The 19,978-nt window shown below is 68.3% G+C and overlaps 3 protein-coding genes across 3 annotated transcripts; 2 read left to right on the top strand and 1 right to left on the bottom strand.

Moving 5' to 3' along the window:
* Positions 1 to 160: 160 nt before the first annotated feature.
* Positions 161 to 1,818, top strand: LOC309452185 (complement C1q-like protein 4; the record flags this gene model as incomplete). The annotated part of the gene is made up of 2 exons (XM_082076862.1): positions 161 to 679; positions 1,639 to 1,818. 2 exons carry the CDS (start codon positions 161 to 163, stop codon positions 1,816 to 1,818), a joined length of 699 nt encoding a protein of 232 aa, XP_081932988.1.
* A 751-nt stretch (positions 1,819 to 2,569) lies between these two features.
* LOC309452182 (dynactin subunit 2-like) lies at positions 2,570 to 8,061 on the bottom strand. Its single transcript, XM_082076859.1, has 14 exons — positions 7,794 to 8,061; positions 7,368 to 7,436; positions 5,541 to 5,637; positions 5,391 to 5,452; positions 5,075 to 5,167; positions 4,180 to 4,340; positions 3,959 to 4,109; positions 3,793 to 3,858; positions 3,665 to 3,703; positions 3,471 to 3,548; positions 3,309 to 3,380; positions 3,112 to 3,214; positions 2,945 to 3,036; positions 2,570 to 2,865 (listed from the first exon to the last, which is right to left on the bottom strand). Exons 1-14 carry the CDS (start codon positions 7,827 to 7,829, stop codon positions 2,779 to 2,781), a joined length of 1,206 nt encoding a protein of 401 aa, XP_081932985.1. The 5' UTR covers positions 7,830 to 8,061; the 3' UTR covers positions 2,570 to 2,778.
* A 1,160-nt stretch (positions 8,062 to 9,221) lies between these two features.
* LOC309452184 (kinesin heavy chain-like) lies at positions 9,222 to 19,946 on the top strand (the record flags this gene model as incomplete). Its single annotated transcript, XM_082076861.1, has 23 exons — positions 9,222 to 9,350; positions 10,454 to 10,541; positions 10,937 to 11,010; positions 11,087 to 11,191; positions 11,278 to 11,326; positions 11,411 to 11,466; positions 11,543 to 11,630; positions 11,972 to 12,096; positions 12,302 to 12,406; positions 12,562 to 12,710; positions 13,297 to 13,445; positions 13,555 to 13,757; positions 13,857 to 13,925; positions 14,166 to 14,372; positions 14,774 to 14,920; positions 17,249 to 17,437; positions 18,068 to 18,185; positions 18,288 to 18,355; positions 18,812 to 18,918; positions 19,159 to 19,260; positions 19,336 to 19,396; positions 19,473 to 19,544; positions 19,842 to 19,946. Coding segments are annotated over 23 exons (2,565 nt in total), but the record flags the coding sequence as incomplete, so codon positions are not given.
* Between the last annotated feature and the right edge of the window lie 32 nt (positions 19,947 to 19,978).

Raw genomic sequence — 19,978 nt, 5'->3', positions numbered from 1 at the left:
GCTCGGTCCCCACCGGGACGTGCGGTTCAGCGGGCGGCCGCGTGCTGCCCGTCCCCCTGGTGCCACCATCGCTCCCAAGGGTGACGAGGACCTGCTGGCGCTGGCCGCCTCCCGGCTGAGCCGCAGGAAGCGGGTGGCCGGGGCGGCCATCGGGGTGGCCATGGTGCTGGTGCTGCTGGTGGCCATCCCGCTGCTGGTGCACAGCTCCAAGGCAGCCGCGCACTACGAGATGCTGGGCAGCTGCCGCATGGTCTGCGACCCCTACCCTGAGCTGCCCCCCGCCTCCCCCCCCCCGCCCTTCCTACCCGGCGCCAAGGGCGAACCGGGGCGCAAGGGCCGTGCTGGGGCGCGGGGTCCCCCCGGACCACCAGGACCGCGGGGGCCACCGGGTGAGCCAGGCCGGCCCGGGCCGCCGGGGCCACCGGGGCCAGGTCCCGGGGGGTACATCCCCTCCTTCTACAGCCCCAAGATCGCCTTCTATGCGGGGCTGCGGAAGCCCCATGAGGGTTACGAGGTTCTGCGCTTCGACGACGTCGTCACCAACGTGGGCAACTACTACGAGCCCTCGAGCGGGAAGTTCACCTGCCCCCTCCCCGGCATCTACTTCTTCACCTACCACGTCCTGATGCGCGGCGGCGACGGCACCAGCATGTGGGCCGACCTGATGAAGAACGGGCAGGTACGGGTTGGGTCCCCCCAGCACCGGTGCCCTCGCCGGGGCTGCTCCCGGTGTCCCCGGTTCCCCACCCAGCTCCTCCAGCCCCATTTCTGCCTGTGTCTCCACTGGCTCCGCGATCCCTGTTTCCCCGTCCCAGTTTCCCCAACCCAGTTTCCCCATCCCAGTTCCCCCATCCCAATTTCCTCATCCTGCTTCCCTTATCTTGGTTCTCCCATCTTGTTTCTTCTTATTCCAGTTTTCCCATTTTGTTTTCTGTTAATCCCAGTTCCTCTCGCCTCCTCCCCCATCCCCGTTTCCCCATCCCACCTCCCCATCCCACTTCCCCATCCCATTTTTCCCATCTCATTTCCTCCCACCCCAGTTTTCTCATTTTCCTTTCCCTTAATCCCAATCCTGATCCCCCTTCCCCCCCAGTCCCCACGTTGCAGTTCCCCCGTCAAATTCCGCCCCCCCCAATTCCCACCCTCTTCTCCCCACCCCATGTCCCCCCATCCCCGTCCCCCCGCCCGTCTCAGCTGTGGTGACACAACACCCCATTCCAGGGGCTCCCGTCACCGGCACAGGGGGGACACAAACCCCCGGGGGTGCCAGGCCTGGAGCCGGGGGGGACAACCGGCTGTGCCCCCCCCGGGATGGCCACCAGCACCAGGGGACAGGGGTCGTGTCCCCGGCCGGTCCCTTTGTTCACGGCAGCTCCTGCGCGGCCTCGCCCCGGACGTTTCCCATTTATTCCGGGAAAACGAGCATCGATCCAGCGCGGTTGATGCCGCGTCTGCCCCCCCCCCGCCGTCCTGTCCCCCCCGGCATTCCAGTGCTTGGGGACAGCGCAGGGTCCTGGTCACCGCGGCTCTCTGGATTTTGTCACCTGGGGACCGAGCGCTGATGGTGACACCCGGCTCGGCCCCCCGTTTCCCATCCCGCGCTGCGGGGGGGTCCCTGATGCCCGTGTCCCCCCCAAGGTGCGGGCCAGCGCCATCGCGCAGGACGCCGACCAGAACTACGACTACGCCAGCAACAGCGTCATCCTGCACCTGGACGTGGGGGACGAGGTGTTCGTCAAGCTGGACGGCGGCAAAGTCCACGGGGGCAACACCAACAAGTACAGCACGTTCTCGGGGTTCATCATCTACCCTGACTGACCCCCCGGGGCACCCCCCCAGGACAGCCCCACTGACCCCCCAGTACAGCACCTTCTCGGGGTTCATCGTCTCCCCTGCAGGGACACGGCAGGGGGGGCATCCTGGCTGCCACCAGTGTCACTGTCCCCCCGCAACAGCACCGGCCCCCTCCGCTGCCCGGCACCTCCCCATGTCAGTGTGTCCCCCCCCGCATGCCAGCGCCCCCAAGGGTATCGAGGTGTCCTGCTGCTGTCCCCCTCCCCCTGTCACTGGGCTCTGTGTCCCCCCACAATAAACCACTGCGGGTTTGGATGTGCATCTGCTGCCTTCACCTCCCCGGGGCGGAGGCAGAGGGGACACCTGGGGACATGAGGGGACATCCGGGGCGGGGGCTGTGCTGCCATCGTCCCTGGTGCTGGCACCACCTGTCCCTGCAGTGGTGACAAGCTGGGGACCCTTGTTGTCACCTTCTGCAGCCCTGTCCTTGTCCCCTGTCCCTGTTCCCAGCTCTGGTCCCCGACCTTGTTCCCCGTCCCTGTCCCGATCCTGTCCCCAATCTTGTCCCCCATCCCTGTCCCGATGTCTGTCCCCAAACGGGCCAGTGCTGCCACCGTGTGGCCAGCGCCAGGGAGGTCACGGGGGGAGCGTGGGGGGTGACCGGGGACCCCCGGGAAGGGCTGGCGGGGTTGGGGGGGTGACAGTGTCCCTGGGTGTCCCCCGATCCTGGTCCCCCCCATCCCTGAGCATCACCCGAAGATGCGAACATGGATGTACTTTGATCTGTTTATTGGGGTAAATGGGGGGGTACAGACACCCCACCCCTCAGTGCGAGTGGAGGGTTGGGGGGGGGCCCTCCAGCCCCTACACACTGTGCTGGAGGGGCAGAATAAGTACAAACAGGGGACCTGCGGGGGGACGATTCCCGGGGGGCGCAGGACCCGGGGGTGCAATGCCTCATGGAGGGGGGGATGGCCGGGGGGGTCACTTCTGGAGCCGCTTGATGCGGGCGTCGATGTCGGCGAAGTTGTCCTCCACGATGGCCAAATTCTCCTTCATTGTCTTCTGGACCTGGGCGGGGAGAGGGGAAGGGGGTGAGCTGGGGGGGCAGGATGGGGACCCCCGTCCCGCGGGGCTCTGGGGGTCCCACCTCCGCCAGCAGCGCCGCGTTGTCCTTCAGAGCCGCCACCATGTCCTGCTGCGTCGTGTCCAGGTGCACCAGGACCTGCCCGAACTGGGCGGCTGGGGGCGGGGGGACAGCTCAGTGCTGGTGTCCCCCCCGCGGTGACACCAGCCGGTGTCCCCAGCGTCCCCCACCTTGCTCGTGCAGGTCCCCGAGCGTCACCAGCCTCTGCACGACGTCGGGCAGCGCGGCGGCCACGGGGTCCCAGCGCTGCAGCGTCTCGTGGAGCTGCTGGATCTGGGGGACGGGGCAAAAAACGGGGGGTGTCCATGCACCCCCCATGCCAGGGGTGCCTTTTTGGGAGGGTGTCGTCCCCGCCCCCGGCTCTCACCTTGCTCTGGGTGTCGGTGTCTTGTGCCATCGCCTTGTGCTTGGCCATTTCATTCACCTTCCCCAGGACGCTCTGGAGAGGGAGGGGGACGGATGTGAGCCCCCAAATCCAGCGGTGCCCCCCCAAGGCCACGGCCATGGCCTGTGACGCCCCCCCCCTCACCTGCAGCCGGGCCTCCACCTGGTCCAGCACGGCCACGTCCAAGATGTTGACCTTGGCCTGCAGGACCTGCATGGTCTCCTGGGGACAAGGGGTGAGGGGGGGGACCCTGCGAGTGCCCCCCCAAGTGCTATGGGCACAGAGCTGGGGGCAGGGAAAAAGTCCCTGTGTGTCCCCCCACCCCCTGTTTAACTCACCATGAGGTTGGTGCCTTTCAGCCCGGCCAAGAGCGGGTTCTGGGGGACAAAATGGCATCAGGGGGGCAGGATGGGGGGGGGAGCCCCTGGGGGGCCGGATGGGGGTGGGATGGGGGTCACCCCCTGACCTGGCTATCGGGCTCACACCGCACTGTTGCCTCCAGCTGCGCCAGCCGCTTCTCCAGCTCTGCGATCTGGGGGGTACACACACACACTCACGGGGGTGACACCACAGGACACCCCATTTTGGGGTCAGGCAGCGTCGTCGCAGCCCCCCCGCCACCCACCAGTTACCTTGGCTGTCTGGGCAAACTGGTCCTGCTCCGGCCTCCAGTACAGCTCGAAGGTGACGGCGTCCCCAGGCGGGGGCGAGCTCTTTGCGGGGGGGCTCTTCCCTGGCGGCGCTTTGCTGTGCTTGGCCACCTCCAGCTGCTGCAGCAGCCGCCTGGGGGGGAACGCGGGTGTGGGGGGACGCGGGGACACCGACAGCCCGGGGGTCCCGGCCCCCCACTCACTTGGCCAAGGCCCCCTCGGGGTCGGCGAAGTCGACGGCGGCGCTGGGTCCCAGCAGCTGCTGCAGCCGCCCCGAGAGCAGCTGCTGCCGCAGCGCGTCCACCTGCGGCGCCAAGGCCGCGGCCCCCGGCTGCTGCTCGCCCGCCGGCTCCTGCGCCGCGCCCTGCGGGCAGAACCGGCCGTCACCCCCCCCCGCGGGCAGAACCGGCCGTCACCCCCGCCCTGGGGGCAGAACCGGCCGTGACCCCCCCGTGGGCAGAACCGGCCGTCACCCCCCCCCGCGGGCAGAACCGGCCGTCACCCCCGCCCTGGGGGCAGAACCGGCTGTCACCCCCCCGCGGGCAGAACCGGCCGTCACCCCCGCCCTGGGGGCAGAACCGGCCGTGACCCCCCCCCCGCGGGCAGAACCGGCCGTGACCCCCCCCCCGCGGGCAGAACCGGCCGTGACCCCCGCCCTGGGGGCAGAACCGGCCGTCACCCCCGCCCTGCAGGCAGAACCGGCCGTGACCCCCCCCCCGCGGGCAGAACCGGCCGTGACCCCCCCCCCGCGGGCAGAACCGGCCGTGACCCCCCCGCCGCGGGCAGAACCGGCCGTCACCGCCCCCCCCACGGGCAGAACCGGCCGTCACCCCCGCCCTGGGGGCAGAACCGGCCGTCACCCCCCCGCCCTGGGGGGGCAGAACCGGCCGTCACCCCCCCGCCCTGGGGGGGGCAGAACCGGCCGTCACCCCCCCCGCCCTGGGGGGGGGCAGAACCGGCCGTCACCCCCCCCGCCCTGGGGGGGGGCAGAACCGGCTGTCACCCCCCCGCCCTGGGGGCAGAACCGGCCGTCACCCCCCCGCCCTGGGGGGGGCAGAACCGGCCGTCCCCCCGTGCCGCCCCCGGGGCGCTGCTCACCGCGCCGCGCTGCACCTCCCGCAGCAGCTCCTGCACCTCCAGCTGCAGGCGCTGGTAGCGCTGCTGGGGGCTCTCCTGGGCGCCCCCCCCGAGCTGCAGAGAGAGGAGTGGGGCCGTGGGGGGTCTGCCCCTCCTGCCCCTCAGCGAACGCGTTGGGGACGTTGGGGTCTCCGTCCTCGGAGCTGCTCGGGACACACGGTCCTGGGCCTCCAGCGCCGGGATGGACCCAAACCGCTCCCCCCCGCCACCCCCTCTGCGGTTCGGGGTGAGCGGGGGACAAAGGACGGTGCCCCGCGTGTCCCCAGCCCAGCCTCACCACGTCGCGCTCCCCGGACCTGCAGCCCGTCCTCCTCGTCTTGCTGACGCCATCCGAGGAATCTGGGAGAAGAACAACACCCCGCAGCGCTCAGCGCCCCGGGGGGTCACCGCGGTGACCGTGTCCCCCGCGCCCCGGCCCCCAACTCACCCAGCCCCTCGGGACCCAAGCGCTTGTCCTTGAACTTCTCGTAGGCGGCGTTGGGGTTGATGATGAGATGCTCCACGCTGGTGCTGCTGAGCTCCTCCTGTGGGCAGGGCCCCCCCGGCTCGTCAGCAAACGGGGGGGACACAGAGTGTCCCCGTCCTCCCCAGGATGGGGTCACAGCCCCCCAGGACTGACGCGCAGGGACAGAACCCAGCGGCAGCTTGTCCAGGACGCGGCTCGGCCCCACGGGGACATTGGCCCCAAGGCACCGGGGTGGGGACATCAGCCCCTCCAGGGTGACCCCCCGAGGTTGACACCCCATGACCAGCTGGGGGGGCCCGACCTGCACCCAAAGGACCCCCCCGCCCCGCAGCCCCTCTCCGTCCCCTGCGCGCTGCATGGGGACAAAAAGGGGGTGACAGCGGTGCGGGGGCGCCCGGCTGGGGGCGGCGGTTCCGGGGCTCTTACCAGCTCCTTGTGTTTCCCAGAGGTGAGAAAATTAGGAGGAAATTGGGGGAGAAAGAGACAAAAACGGCGTTAGAAGGTTCGTCCCATGCGTGGGGATGTCACCCTTGTCCTCGGGTGGGCCCGGATGGCGTGGGGGGGACAGCATGGGGGGGGAGCTGCCAGCACAGGGACAAAGCAGCACTGGGGACAGCTGGACCCCCCCCAGGACACCTGGGGACACTGCGGGGGGGTGGTCACGGTGTCCAGAGGAAGCACAGGAGGGTGCGCCAGAGCTGGGGGTGACACAGCCGGGCCCCCCCCCCCCCGGGCAGGCGGGGGTAGGTGGAGCCTGGGCCCCCCAGAGCATCCCCGATGTCCCCAGACCCCCCGGGGCGGGGGGACAAAACCGCGCTATCCATCGCTGGGGGGCACCGTCAGCAGGGCCGGGGGGGCTCAGCGCAGCCCCCTCCCCCCCACAGCAGGTGACCCACAGCCAGGACTGGGGGACATGGTGACAAGTGGTGGCTCCAGACCCTCCCCGCATGCAAAACTCCCCCCAAAACCGGCATGCGGAACCCGAACGGGCCTTACTTGTGCAAACTAGTGTCCGGGGGGGGGCAAAGCGGGGGGGGAAATGCAGGTCAGTCCAGTGCCAGCAACACAACCAGGAGGTGACAGCAATCAACCCCCCCAACCAATTACCCAGCAATTAATCCCCCCCAACCAATTATCCAGCAATTAAACCCCCAACAACTAATTATCCAGCAATTCAAACCCCCAACAACCAATTATCTCTTGCTCCCCAGGCTGCACGGGGCAGGGGGGGGAGTGGAGAATGACCGGGGTCGGGGGGGTCACTGCTTGATGCTGCTTGGGGACACTGTTTCAGTGTCACCACGGCCTGGTGGGGGGGCGACTTTGGGGCGAAAGCATCCCATTTCAGTCCATCCCACGGCCCCGCTCCCACGGGGGCCTCTGAGCCCCTCGCTCAGAACTGGGGGGCACACGGGGTTGGTGTGACCGTGTCACCGTGTGGGGCACCCGTGCCCCCCCAAATGCTGGTGGCACCGTGGGGACAAGCCAGGTCTTGGCCCGGGTTCCCCCCATCACCGGCAGAGCTGGGGGGTCACCACACAGTCCCTGCCTGGTGTCACCCCTTGTGCCAGCCTTGGGGACACGTCCCCAGTGTCACCCCCACGAGCTGGGCACCACGGGGCTGGTCTGTGGGGCCCCAACTCCATTTTGGGGGGGGACCCCCCGAGCCCCCCCCGCCCCCCCCCCCATGCGCTGCCACCTCGGGGCAGGGGAACGGGATGCGGGCAGGAGCTGCTCCCCGGTCCTGCTGCGGGGGACGGGGACGGTTGGTGCCCGGGGGGGCCTCACCGCCTCGAACTCGGCCTGGTCGTCCTCGGGGAGGTCACTGGTCTCGTACACGTCGGGCTCGTTCCTGGCCTTGGGGACAAAAGGTGACACCCCCGCCCTATTCGTTACCCATTTATCACCAAATACCTGCAAACCGCCCCTAAAAAAGCTCCGGACGCTGCAGCAGCCACGGCCCCCCCGACCCCACGGCCCCCCCGACCCCTGATGTGCTCAGACCCCGACACCCCCAAACAGCCCCTCCCGGACACCCCAAATGCCTCCGATCCCCCCCCAGTGCCCCCCAACGCCTGCCGCTCCCGACACCCCCAGACCCCCCAGTCACTGACCCAGAGCCCCCCGGCCCCCCCAGCTCCTGCAGACCCCCGACCCTCTCAGACCCCCCCTCACCCTCCCCAAGACCCCCCACCCCCGGCCCCCCCCACTCACAATGCCGGGCAGGTCGGCGTATTTGGGGTCGCCCATGGCCGGGGGTCGGTAACGGGGAGGGGGGGTCAGTAACGGGGGTAAGAGGAGGGACGGCGCCGGGCAGGCCGGTGACGGGGGGGTCAGCACCGGGCCCGGTGAGGGGACAGTCGGTAGCGGGAGGTCTGCGCCGGGGCTGGTAAGGGAAGAGTCGTTAAGGGGGGGTCGGTAATGGGGGGTCGGTAACGGGGCTCGGTGCCGGGATCCAGGAAGCACCGTCAGGTCCGGGACGAGTCTCGCGAGAGCAACGGGCGGGGCGGGGGTGGCAACGGGAGCGCGCGGGGGCGGGGCCTGCGCGGGGGCGGGGCCTGGCCGGGTGGGGCGGGGCGGGGCAGGGAGGGCGCGGCGGGAAAACGCGGGGAGGGCACGAGGGTGGGGGGACACGGGCTGGGTGACACGGGGGGGACACACGGGTTCGGTCGCACGGGGGGGACACACGGGTTCGGTCGCACGGGGAGGCTGTCCCCTCTCTCCCGTGGGAGTGTTCCCGGGCCGAGCTCCGTGCAGGCACACCTGCGTGTTTTGGGGGGGTCACGGGAGGAGGGGTCGGTGGCCCCTGACTGCACGTCCCTGCCCCTCCCCAGGCTGGGCGGGGCCACCAAGGACACGGCGAGGGGGGCGGGATGAGTCAGGACTGCTGGCTGCCCGCGTGGGGGAGGGGAGTTGGGGGGACTGGCCCTGCGCCGACCCCCCCAGCCGGGACAGGGTCTTGTCCCCCCCACCCCCGCAATGAATCAGCAGTTCGGGGGGACGGTTCCCAGCGCCGGGCGGCCCCCGCACCCTCCATCTCCGTCCACCTTAAGAGCGGCGCGCGGTTCCACCTTAAGGCGGAGGGGGGGAGTGTGCGTGCGGGGGGCGGCCTCTCCCCCCTTCCCCCGCCTCAGCCGGTACCGGGGCTGCAGTGGCGACAGCAGCACGGTCACTGGAGCAGGGGGCAGCAGCAGCGCTGCGGAGCATCCCCCCCCGCGGCGCCGCCCTCCTTCCCGCATCCTGCATCCCTGAGAGCATCCTGCGTCCCTGGGTACCACCCGGCACCTCTGGGCAGCATCCTGCATCCCTGAGAGCATCCTGCGTCCCTAGGTGCCACCCGGCATCCTTGAGCAGCATCTCTGGGTACTGCCCAGCATCACCGGGCAGCATCCTGCATCTCTGAGCAGCATCCTGCATCCTTGGGTACCACCCAGCATCCCTGGGTACCACCCGACACCTCTGGGCAGCATCCTGCATCCCTGAGCATCATCCCGCATCCCTGTGTACCACTTGACCCTTAGGTTGCCAGGAGCATCCTCGGGTACCACCTGCATCCCCGGGTGACACCCCACACCCTCAGGTACCCTTGAGCCTCCCCAGCCGCCCCCCCAAACTCTTCTCACCGACCCCCATCCCCCCAAAATGGCCGAGCCCAGCGCTGAGTGCAGCATCAAGGTCCTGTGCCGGTTCCGGCCCCTCAACCAGGCCGAGATCCTGCGGGGGGACAAGTTCCTGCCCGTCTTCCAGGGCGACGACAGCGTCGTGGTGGGGGTGAGTGCGGGGGGGGCACGGGGACCCCCCCCCAAGCCTCGGGGGGGTGGGGGGGAAGAGCCGTGTTGAGGGATAACAGGCATGGGGGGGCATGGCCTGTTTTGGGGGGGATCACCTTGGGTGTGGCCGGTAGCTCCCCTGCCCCCCCCGGGGCGTCTCCCCTGCCCCCCCCGCATGCCCCTCCCTTACCGCCCCCCCCATTCCTTTTTTAAGGATCCTCCCGGTTTCCCCCGGTCCGGCCCAGTGCCGGGGTGGGGGGTGTTGTTTACAATGAGCGGAGACGCCCTGACCCCCGGGGGGGCCGCGATCGGGCCTCGGGGGGGGATGTTTGCCGCAGATCCTGCCCCCCCCAGCTGCGGCCCGGCCCTTTGTTAAGGGGTGAAGCTGGAGGGGGGGGCCCAGGGGTCCTTGGGGTGGGATGGGTACCGAGGCGGGGGGGTCCGTGGGTGGCGTCGTGTCGCTGTGCGGTGGTGCCGGCGCAATGCGGGGTGTTGTGGGGGGGTGCGCGTGGGGTGGGGGGGTGTGAGTGGGGGGGTTGAGAGTGGCGGGTACGTGGGGTGGGGGTGCGGGGGGGGGTCTGCGGGGGTGGGGGGTGCGCGGGGGGGTGCGGTTGTGCCTGCGCCGTCGCTGCGGCGGTTGCGGGGGGGGTGCTGGTGTCGCCGCCTGTCCCCGTGTGTCCCCGTGTCCGTGTGTCCCCGTGTCCCGCTGTCCCCGCGGTGGCGGCCACAGTTCAGCACCGGGGCCTGGACAGCTCCCGGGGGGTAGCGGGGAGGGCGTCTATGTGGGGCGCTGAGAGGGTCTACGGGGAGTTATGGGGGGCTATGAGGGGCTGTGGGGGTCTGGGGGAGGCTGGGGGTCTCTGAGGGGCGGGACAGGGGTCTCTGAGCATCTATGGGGGTCTGTGGGGCTTTCTGGGGGGGCCGGGGAGGGTACGATGGGATAAAAAGCTGTGTGAGACCCCCCCACCCTGCAACCCCCCACATCCCTTACTGGGACTCACTGGAACTTACGGTCCCCCCCATACCTGAGGCTGCCACAACCCCCCGCGCCTGCGGGGGGGTCTCTCCTGGCCTCTGACCCCCTTGTCCTGTGTCCCCCCCCAGGGCAAACCCTATGTCTTCGACCGCGTCTTCCCCCCCAACACCACGCAGGAGCAGGTTTATCACGCCTGCGCCATGCAGATCGTCAAGGGTGAGGGTCTGGGGGGGCCCCGGGGGGGCAGAGCTGGGAGACGCCCCCTCTAGGACCCCCAGATCCCTGGGGACACTGGAGGGCGCTGGGAGGTGACAGGGGCAGGTTGGGGGGTGACAGGGCAGGTTGGGGGGGGATGGGGGTGTCCAGGAGGTCTTGGGGGTCCCTGTGGAATTTTTATTTTGCGGGGGGGTCACTGCAATCTCCGGGGATTCCGGGGGGGTCTGGGAGGTCTCAAGGGTCCTTGGGGGATCTTGGAGGTGACCTCAGGTGACTTGGGGGGGGTTCAGGGAGTTCGGGGATCTCAGGGGTGTCCCTAGGGGTCGGGGGGTCCCGGGGTGGCTCTCTGGGTTGGGGGGGCCCTGGGGGTCCCTGCCGACCCTCGCCCCCCCCAGATGTGCTGGCCGGGTACAACGGGACCATCTTTGCCTACGGGCAGACGTCGTCGGGCAAGACCCACACCATGGAGGTGAGGGGGCGGGGTTCGGGGGGGCAGCACCCCTGGGTGCTGGTGCCCCTGGGTGCTCACCCCCCCCGCCCCCCAGGGCAAACTGCACGACCCGCAGCAGATGGGCATCATCCCCCGCATCGCCCAGGACATCTTCAGCCACATCTACGCCATGGACGAGAACCTGGAGTTCCACATCAAGGTGGGGGCTGGGAGGGCCTGGGGGGGGGGCGGGTCCTGACCCCCTCGCACCCTGACACCCCCTCCCTTCCCAATTCCCTCTTACAGGTTTCTTACTTTGAAATTTACCTGGACAAGATCCGGGACCTGCTGGACAGTGAGTGGGGGACGCTGGGGGGTACTGGGAGCTTCTAGGGCATCGGGGGGGGTCCCAGCCCCCTCACCCCGTGTCCCCCCCCAGTGACCAAGACCAACCTGTCGGTGCACGAAGACAAGAACCGTGTTCCCTACGTCAAGGTGAGGAGGGAACCGCAGGGTCCCTTGTTTTGGGACACCCCCAGAGGGGACCTGGGGTCTCACCACCCCCTTCCAGGGCTGCACCGAGCGCTTCGTCTCCAGCCCCGAGGAGATTCTGGATGTCATCGACGAGGGAAAGTCCAACCGGCATGTGGCTGTCACCAGTGAGCGCTGGGGACACGGGGGACACGGGGGACATGGCGGGGGACAGGAGGACACGGGGAACACGGCGGACACGGGGGACACGGCGGGGCAGGGATGTGCGGGTGTAGGGCTGGGGGTGCTGGGCCCTGCTGTGCACCTGGGGGGTGCCTGGGGTGGGGTTGGGGTCACTGGGGTGCTGGTGGACTGGAGGGGTCCTTGGGGCACCATGCGGGTCCCTGGGGTGCTGTGGGGATCCCTGGGGACACTGTGGGGTGCTGGGGGGTCCCGGGGAGTTCATGGGGGTGCCAGGGGGTTTGGGGGGCCCGGGGGGCCCGGGTGTGCAGCTCTCCCCATCCCGCAGACATGAACGAGCACAGCTCCCGCAGCCACAGCATCTTCCTCATCAACATCAAGCAGGAGAACGTGGAGACGGAGCAGAAGCTCAGCGGGAAGCTCTACCTGGTGGACCTGGCGGGGAGCGAGAAGGTGGGGGGACCCCAAACTGGGGGGCTGGGATGAGGGGGACCCTGGGATGGGGGATGTGGGACTGGGGAGTCACGGGGGGGTCTTTGAATGAAGAGGCCCTGGATTTGGGGTCTACTGGCTGGTGGCATCCTCGGGTTTGGGGGTCCCAGGGGTGTCCCTGGGCTGGGGGTGTCCCCACGGGGGGTCTCTGACCTGCCCCCCCCAGGTCAGCAAGACAGGGGCCGAGGGCGCCGTGTTGGACGAGGCCAAGAACATCAACAAGTCGCTCTCGGCGCTGGGCAACGTCATCTCGGCGCTGGCCGAGGGCACGGTGGGTGTCCCCCCGCCCCCCGGTCCCCGCGCTGGGGACGCCCCTGAGCCCCCTGTCCCCCCGCCCCCCGGTCCCCGCACTGGGGACGCCCCCGAGCCCCCGTGTCCCCCCGGTCCCCGCGCTGGGGACGCGCCTGAGCCCCCTGTCCCCCGCAGAAGGCGTACGTGCCGTACCGGGACAGCAAGATGACGCGGATCCTGCAGGACTCGCTGGGGGGGAACTGCCGCACCACCATGTTCATCTGCTGTTCCCCCTCCAGCTACAATGACGCCGAGACCAAGTCCACCCTCATGTTCGGGCAGAGGTGGGGGCGGGGTGCCCCTGTGCCGCCTGCACCCCAGCTGCACCCCAACTGCTCCCCATGCACCCACTACACCCCAACTGCACCCCAGCTGCACCCCAACTGTTCCCCATGCACCCACTACACCCCAACTGCACCCCAGCTGCACCCCAACTGCACCCAGCTCATCCCATTGCACCCCAACTGCACCCAACTCATCCCATGCACCCATTGCACCCCAACTGCATCCCATTGCACCCATTGCACCCCAGCTGCACCCCAACTGCATCCCATTGCACCCATTGCACCCCAACTGCACCCAGCTCATCCCATTGCACCCTAACTGCACCCCAACTCCTCCCCATGCACCCATTGCACCCCAACTGCACCCAACTCATCCCATTGCACCCATTGCACCCATTGCACCCCAACTGCTCCCCAACTGCACCCAACTGCTCGCCATGCATTACAACAACCCTGCCTGCCCCCCCTGAACATTTCCCAGGGCGGGGGCTGCACCGGGGGGTCCCAAGCCCTGGGTCACTCTGATGGGCACGTCAGGAGGGTTCCTGCAAAGGGGGTCGTGGTTGAGGGTCCCCCCTCGATCCAGGGCCAAGACCATCAAGAACACGGCGTCTGTGAACCTGGAGCTGACAGCCGAGCAGTGGAAGAAGAAGTACGAGAAGGAGAAAGAGAAGAACAAGGCGCTCAAGGAGACCATCGCCAGGCTGGAGGCCGAGCTGAGCCGCTGGCGGAGCGGTGAGGGGGACCCCGGCATCCGGGAGGGGACCCCGGCATCCGGGAGGGGACCCGTCCCCCCCGGCCACAGCATCAGCACCGGATGGAGAACCTGAGGCGCCGTCCGCAGGGGAGGCCGTGCCGGAGACGGAGCAGCTGAGCGGGGCCGAGGAGGCCGGGCCGGGTGAGGGGACGGCGCCGGGGACGGGGCCCGCCGGGGACACCCCCCTCGACGACAACAGCGGCTCCTCCATCGTCATCCGCATCTCGGAGGAGGAGCGGCGCAAGTACGAGGAGGAGATCCGCAAGCTCTACAAGCAGCTGGATGACAAGGTGGGGACCCCCCCAAGTCCCCCCCTTCCCGGGGGTCCCATCGAGACCTGCTGGGACCCCCCGGACCCTGAGACACTCTCGCCCCCCCGCCCTGCCCAGGATGACGAGATCAACCAGCAGAGCCAAATCATGGAGAAGCTCAAGCAGCAGATGCTGGACCAGGAGGAGGTGAGGGGCCCCCAGCCCCCATGGCCCCCATCTCTGTCTGAATGAACCCCAGATCCTCACCCCCTGGGACCCCACCCTGACCCCCTGGGACCCCTGGGGATCCCTCTGAGACCCCCCACCCTCACCCCCTGAGACCCCTTGGGACCCCTACCCTGACCCCCTGGGACCTCTTGGGACTTCTTGGGACCCCTGGGGATCCCTCTGAGACCCCCCACCCTGCTGACCCCGCTGTGCCCGCAGGTGCTGGCGGCGGCGCGGGGGGGCGGCGAGGCGGCGCGGCGCGAGCTGGCCGCCCTGCGGGCCGAGCACGGCGCGGCGCGCGCCGAGGTGGCCGAGGTGCTGGCGGCGCTGGAGGAGCTGGCGCGCAGCTACGACCGCAAAGCGCAGGAGGCCGAGGACACCGGGCGCCACAACCGCCGCCTGGCCGACGAGCTGGCGCGCACCGAGGTGACCCAGCCCCGGTACCCTATGGGGACTCCTGGGACCCCAAAGCGGGTCCTTAACTGGGAGCTTCGCTGGGTCCTTACTGGGAGCACCAAAGTGTCTCCGCAACTGGGAACCCCAAGTTCCAACCCAGCTGGAATTTCTACTGGGGACCCCGCTGGGACCCCCGGAGTGTCTCCTCAGGTGGAAGCACAAAGAGGGGGACCCCCACCCCTTACACCACACCCCAGAGAGCAAACCCCCCAAACCAGACAAGGGACACCCCCCCAAACCAGACCCCAAACTGGGAAACTCCCCTTAAACTGGGGTGCCAGACTGGGTGCTCCGGGGGGACCGGGAGTGGGATCTCGGGGTGCGGGGGGGCTACTGCGGGGGTGTGGGGGTTCAGGTGCCCCCCCCCGCAGGCCACGACGCTGTCGCTGGAGTCGGAGCTGGCGCGGGTGCGGGAGCTGGGGGGGCAGCAGCGGCGCCGCGCGGCCGAGGTGCTGAACGGGCTGATGCGCGACCTGAGCGAGTTCAGCCTCATCGTGGGCAACGGCGAGATCAAGCTGGTGAGGGGCGCGGGGGGCCGCGCGCCGCGGGGTGTCACACGTGGGAGTCCGGTACCGCGGGGTGTCACACGTGTGTGTCCGGTACCGCGGGGTGTCACACGTGTGTGTCCTGTACCTGCATGGGTGTCACACGTGTGTGTCCTGTACCGCGGGGTGTCACACGTGTGTGTCCTGTACCGCGGGGGTGTCACACGTGCGTGTCCGGTACCGCGGGGGTGTCACACGTGTGTGTCCTGTACCGCGGGGTGTCACACGTGCGTGTCCTGTACCTGCATGGGTGTCACACGTGTGTGTCCGGTACCGCGGGGGTGTCACACGTGCGTGTCCTGTACCTGCATGGGTGTCACACGTGCGTGTCCGGTACCCGCGGGGGTGTCACACGTGCGTGTCCGGTACCTGCATGGGTGTCACATCCTGCCCGTGCTGTCCCCTTGTCGTGCTGTTCTGTCCCCATGTGCAGCACAAGCTTGTGCTGCACTGTGCCCGTGTGTGTGTGTGTGTGCCCGTGTGTGTGTGTGTGCCCGTGTGTGTGTGCCCGTGTGTGTGTGTGTGTGCCCGTGTGTGTGTGTGTGTGCCCGTGTGTGTGTGTGTGTGTGTGTGTGTGTGCCCGTGTGTGTGTGTGTGTGTGTGTGTGTGTGTGTGTGCCCGTGTGTGTGTGTGTGTGTGTGCCCGTGTGTGTGTGTGTGTGTGTGTGTGTGTGCCCGTGTGTGTGTGTGTGTGCCCGTGTGTGTGTGTGTGTGTGTGTGTGTGCCCGTGTGTGTGTGTGTGTGCCCGTGTGTGTGTGTGTGTGTGTGTGTGTGTGCCCGTGTGTGTGTGTGTGCCCGTGTGTGTGTGCCCGTGTGTGTGTGTGTGTGCCCGTGTGTGTGTGCCCGTGTGTGTGTGTGTGTGCCCGTGTGTGTGTGTGTGTGTGCCCGTGTGTGTGTGTGTGCCCGTGTGTGTGTGCCCGTGTGTGTGTGTGTGTGCCCGTGTGTGTGTGCCCGTGTGTGTGTGTGTGTGTGCCCGTGTGTGTGTGTGTGTGTGCCCGTGTGTGTGTGTGTGTGCCCGTGTGTGTGTGTGTGTGTGCCCGTGTGTGTGTGCCCGTGTGTGTGTGTGTGTGTGCCCGTGTGTGTGTGTGTGCCCGTGTGTGTGTGCCCGTGTGTGTGTGTGTGTGCCCGTGTGTGTGTGTGTGTGTGCCCGTGTGTGTGTGTGTGTGCCCGTGTGTGTGTGTGTGCCCGTGTGTGTGTGTGTGCCCGTGTGTGTGCCCGTGTGTGTGTGTGCCCGTGTGTGTGTGTGTGCCCGTGTGTGTGTGTGCCCGTGTGTGTGTGTGTGTGTGCCCGTGTGTGTGTGTGTGTGTGTGCCCGTGTGTGTGTGTCCGTGTGTGTGTGCCCGTGTGTGTGTGTGCCCGTGTGTGTGTGTGTGTGTGTGCCCGTGTGTGTGTGTGTGTGTGTGTGTGTGCCCGTGTGTGTGTGTGTGCCCGTGTGTGTGTGCCCGTGTGTGTGTGTGTGTGCCCGTGTGTGTGTGTGTGTGTGCCCGTGTGTGTGTGTGTGTGTGCCCGTGTGTGTGTGTGTGTGCCCATGTGTGTGTGTGTGCCCGTGTGTGTGTGTGTGTGTGTGTGTGTGCCCGTGTGTGTGTGTGTGCCCGTGTGTGTGTGTGTGTGCCCGTGTGTGTGTGTGTGTGCCCGTGTGTGTGTGTGTGTGTGCCCGTGTGTGTGTGTGTGTGTGTGTGTGTGCCCGTGTGTGTGTGTGCCCGTGTGTGTGTGTGTGCCCGTGAGTGTGTGTGTGTGTGCCCGTGTGTGTGTGTGTGTGTGTGCCCATGTGTGTGTGTGTGCCCGTGTGTGTGTGTCCGTGTGTGTGCCCATGTGTGCCACGCCCATTCCGTGCCATACCCGTGTGCCATACCTGTGCGTGGTATGTGCCACAACATGCTGTGACCCTGTCATGTCACACCCACACCATGTCACACTATGCCATGTCACACCCACACCATGTCACACCATGCCATGCCATGACCATGCCACACTACACCACACTGTGCCACACCACAGCACACCATGCCGCACAACACCACATCATGCCCATGTTGTGTCACACCGCGCCATGTCCCACCGCGCCGTGTCCCACCGTGCCGTGTCACACCGTGCCGTGCCGTGTCACACCGCGCCGTGTCACACCGTGCCGTGTCACACCGTGCCGTGCCGTGTCACACCGCGCCGTGTCACACCACGCCGTGTCACACCACGCCGTGTCCCACCGCGCCGTGTCACACCGTGCCGTGCCGTGTCACACCGTGCCGTGTCACACCGTGCCGTGCCGTGTCCCACCGCGCCGTGTGACGCTGCCCCGCCCGCAGCCCGTGGAGGTGAGCGGGGCCATCGAGGAGGAGTTCACGGTCGCCCGGCTCTACATCAGCAAGATCAAGTCGGAGGTGAAGTCGGTGGTGAAGCGGTGCCGGCAGCTGGAGAGCCTGCAGGTGGAATGTCACCGCAAGATGGAGGTGACGGGCCGCGAGCTGTCCTCCTGCCAGCTCCTCATCTCCCAGGTGCGCCCCGCGCCGTGGGGAGCACAGCGCTCGGTGGCCCCGGGGTCTGGTGGCCCTGGACTTTGGTGGCTCATGGTCTGGTGGCCCCGGGGTACGATGGCCTCAGGGTTCAGCATCCCCAGGGTTTGGTGTCCCCATGGTTTGTTGTCCCCAGGGTTTGGTGTCCCTGTGGTTTGGTGTCCCCATGGTTGTCCCTGTGGTTTGTCGTCCCGGTGGTTTGGTGTCCCCATGGTTGTCCCCACGGCTTGTTGTCCCCAGGGCTAGGTGACCCTGTGGTTTGGTGTCCCTATGGTTTGTTGTCCCCACGGTTTCGTGTCCCCATGGTTGTCCCTGTGGTTTGTTGTCCCCATGGTTGTCCCCGTGGTTTGGTGTCCCCATGGTTGGTGACCCTGTGGTTTGGTGTCCCCATGGTTTGTTGTCCCCATGGTTTGGTGACCCTGTGGTTTGGTGTCCCTATGGTTTGTTGTCCCCACGGTTTTGTGTCCACATGGTTGTCCCTGAGGTTTGTTGTCCCCATGGTTGTCCCCACGGTTTGGTGTCCCCATGGTTGTCCCCATGGTTGGTGTCCCCGGGTGCTGTGGGTGGCGGCGCGTCCCCGGGCAGGGGACAGTGACCGGGCGGCTCCCGCAGCACGAGGCCAAGATCCGCTCGCTGACCGAGTACATGGCGACGGTGGAGCTGAGGAAGCGGCAGCTGGAGGAGTCGCACGACGCCCTGAGCGAGGAGCTGGCGCGGCTGCAGGCCCAGGGTGGGGGTCCAGCAGAACTTGGGCGGCTCAGGGGGTTGGGGGGGTCACAGTGGGACTCGGGGGGTCCCCAGGGGTCCCCCCAACACAAGCTCTGCCCCACAGAGACGGTGCAGGGGGGGGCGCGGAAGGAGGGGGAGCAGGATGAGACCCCCGACACGGCTGAGGTCAAGGTGAGGGGGGGCTGGGGGGCGCAGGGCACCCCCGGGGGACACCGGGGGGTGTTGGGGTCCACGAAGGGTGTAGGGGGCCCAGGAGGGGATTTTGGGGTCCTATGGCAGGTGGGGTGTCCTGAGGGTGGGGAGGGGGTCCCAGGGGAGTCTGGGGGTCCTTGGGGGGTGTTGGGGTCCCTGGGGGGTGTTGGTGTCCCCAGGGAGTTTTGGGGATCCTGGGGGAGGGTTTGTGGTCCCTGGGGGGTGCTGGAATCCCCAGGAGGTTATTGGGGACCCCGGGGAGGTGCAGGATCCCCTGGGGGTGTTGGCATCCCTGGGGGTGTTGGGGACCTGAGGGGGGTTGTGGGGCCCCTGGAGGGTTTTGGGGTGCTGAGGGGGGTTGGGGTCCCCGGGGGTTTTGGGGTCCCCAGGGGGGTTGGTCCCCCGGGGGTTTTGGGGTGCTGAGGGGGGGCGCAGGCGCTGGCGCTGCAGCTGGAGAGCCAGCGCGAGGCGCAGCACAAGCAGCTGGCGCGGCTGCGGGACGAGGTCAACGCGCGGCAGAAAACCATCGACGAGCTGCGGGAGTGAGTGGCCTTGACCCTGACCCTGACCCTGAGCCCAGCCCGTCCCCAACCTTGACCCTGACCCCATCCTTGACCTCGACCTTGACCCCGTTCCCATATCCAACCCCAGATGCCCCCATCCCCATCTCTGACCTTGACCCCATCGCTGACCCCATCCCTGACCTTTACCCTGTCCCCGGATGCCCCCGCGGGTCTGTCCGTCCCCCTGACTGTCCGTCCGTCCGTCCGTCCATCCCGCAGCCTGAACCAGAAGCTGGAGCTGGAGCTGGAGAAGCTGCGGGGGGAGCACGAGGCGCTGCGGGGGGAGGAGCGCGCCAAGGCCGCGCGGCTGCAGGAGCTCACGTGAGCCCGGGGTCCCCGCACCCCCCACCTCGGGGAGACCCCCCACCTCGGGGTGACCCCCCATGTCCCCCCCAGATTCCTCCACGAGCGCCATGAACAGTCCAAGCAGGATCTGAAGGGGCTGGAGGAGACCGTGGTAGGTGGGGGGGGCTGGGGGGCCTGGGGGGGCTGGAGGGGCTTGGGGGTCACCGTGCACCCCTCACCCCCCCCAGGCCCGTGAACTCCAGACCCTCCACAACCTGCGCAAGCTGTTTGTTCAAGACGTCACAACTCGAGTCAAGAAAGTGAGGGGGGGGCGAAATGGGGGGGGGCAAAGAGGGGCCTAAAAATTTGGGGAGTCCCATCGGGGGTGTCCCAGCCTGGGGGTCCCAGTTTGGGGGCGGTCCCATCTTGGGCATCGTGGGGGGGGCCGGCTCAGGTTGGGGGTCTTAGGGGGGTCTCAGGGCAGTATCGTGGGGCGTGTGAGCTGGGTTTGGGGTGGCGGGGCAGGTTAAGGGGTGGGGGGGCCGTGGCGGGGCGGGGGGTCGTGCAGTGCCGGGGGGCCGTGCCCGCCGTGCCCCCCATGCCCGCCGTGCCCCCAGAGCGCAGAGCTGGAGCCCGAGGACAGCGGGGGGCTGCACTCCCAGAAGCAGAAGATTTCCTTTCTTGAGAACAACCTGGAGCAGCTTACAAAGGTTCACAAACAGGTGGGCGGGGGGCACGAGGGGGGGCCACCACC

Source organism: Streptopelia decaocto, assembly GCF_964273445.1.
Source record: "Streptopelia decaocto genome assembly, contig: HAP1_SCAFFOLD_1702, whole genome shotgun sequence".
NCBI classification, from domain to species: Eukaryota; Metazoa; Chordata; class Aves; order Columbiformes; family Columbidae; genus Streptopelia; species Streptopelia decaocto.
Note: the sequence above shows the minus strand (reverse complement) of the source record. Positions and strands in the feature narration are given on the sequence as shown.

What these genes read in the sequence shown, in the direction of transcription:
- LOC309452182 (XM_082076859.1), bottom strand. Translation starts at nt 7,829, where the DNA reads ATGGGCGACCCCAAATACGCCGACCTGCCCGGCATT. An exon ending in ACGCCGACCTGCCCGGCATT is followed by an intron (nt 7,437 to 7,793) that starts GTGAGTGGGGGG and finishes TTTGTCCCCAAG; the next exon opens with GCCAGGAACGAGCCCGACGT. An exon ending in AGGTGGAGGCCCGGCTGCAG is followed by an intron (nt 3,381 to 3,470) that starts GTGAGGGGGGGG and finishes CTCCCTCTCCAG; the next exon opens with AGCGTCCTGGGGAAGGTGAA.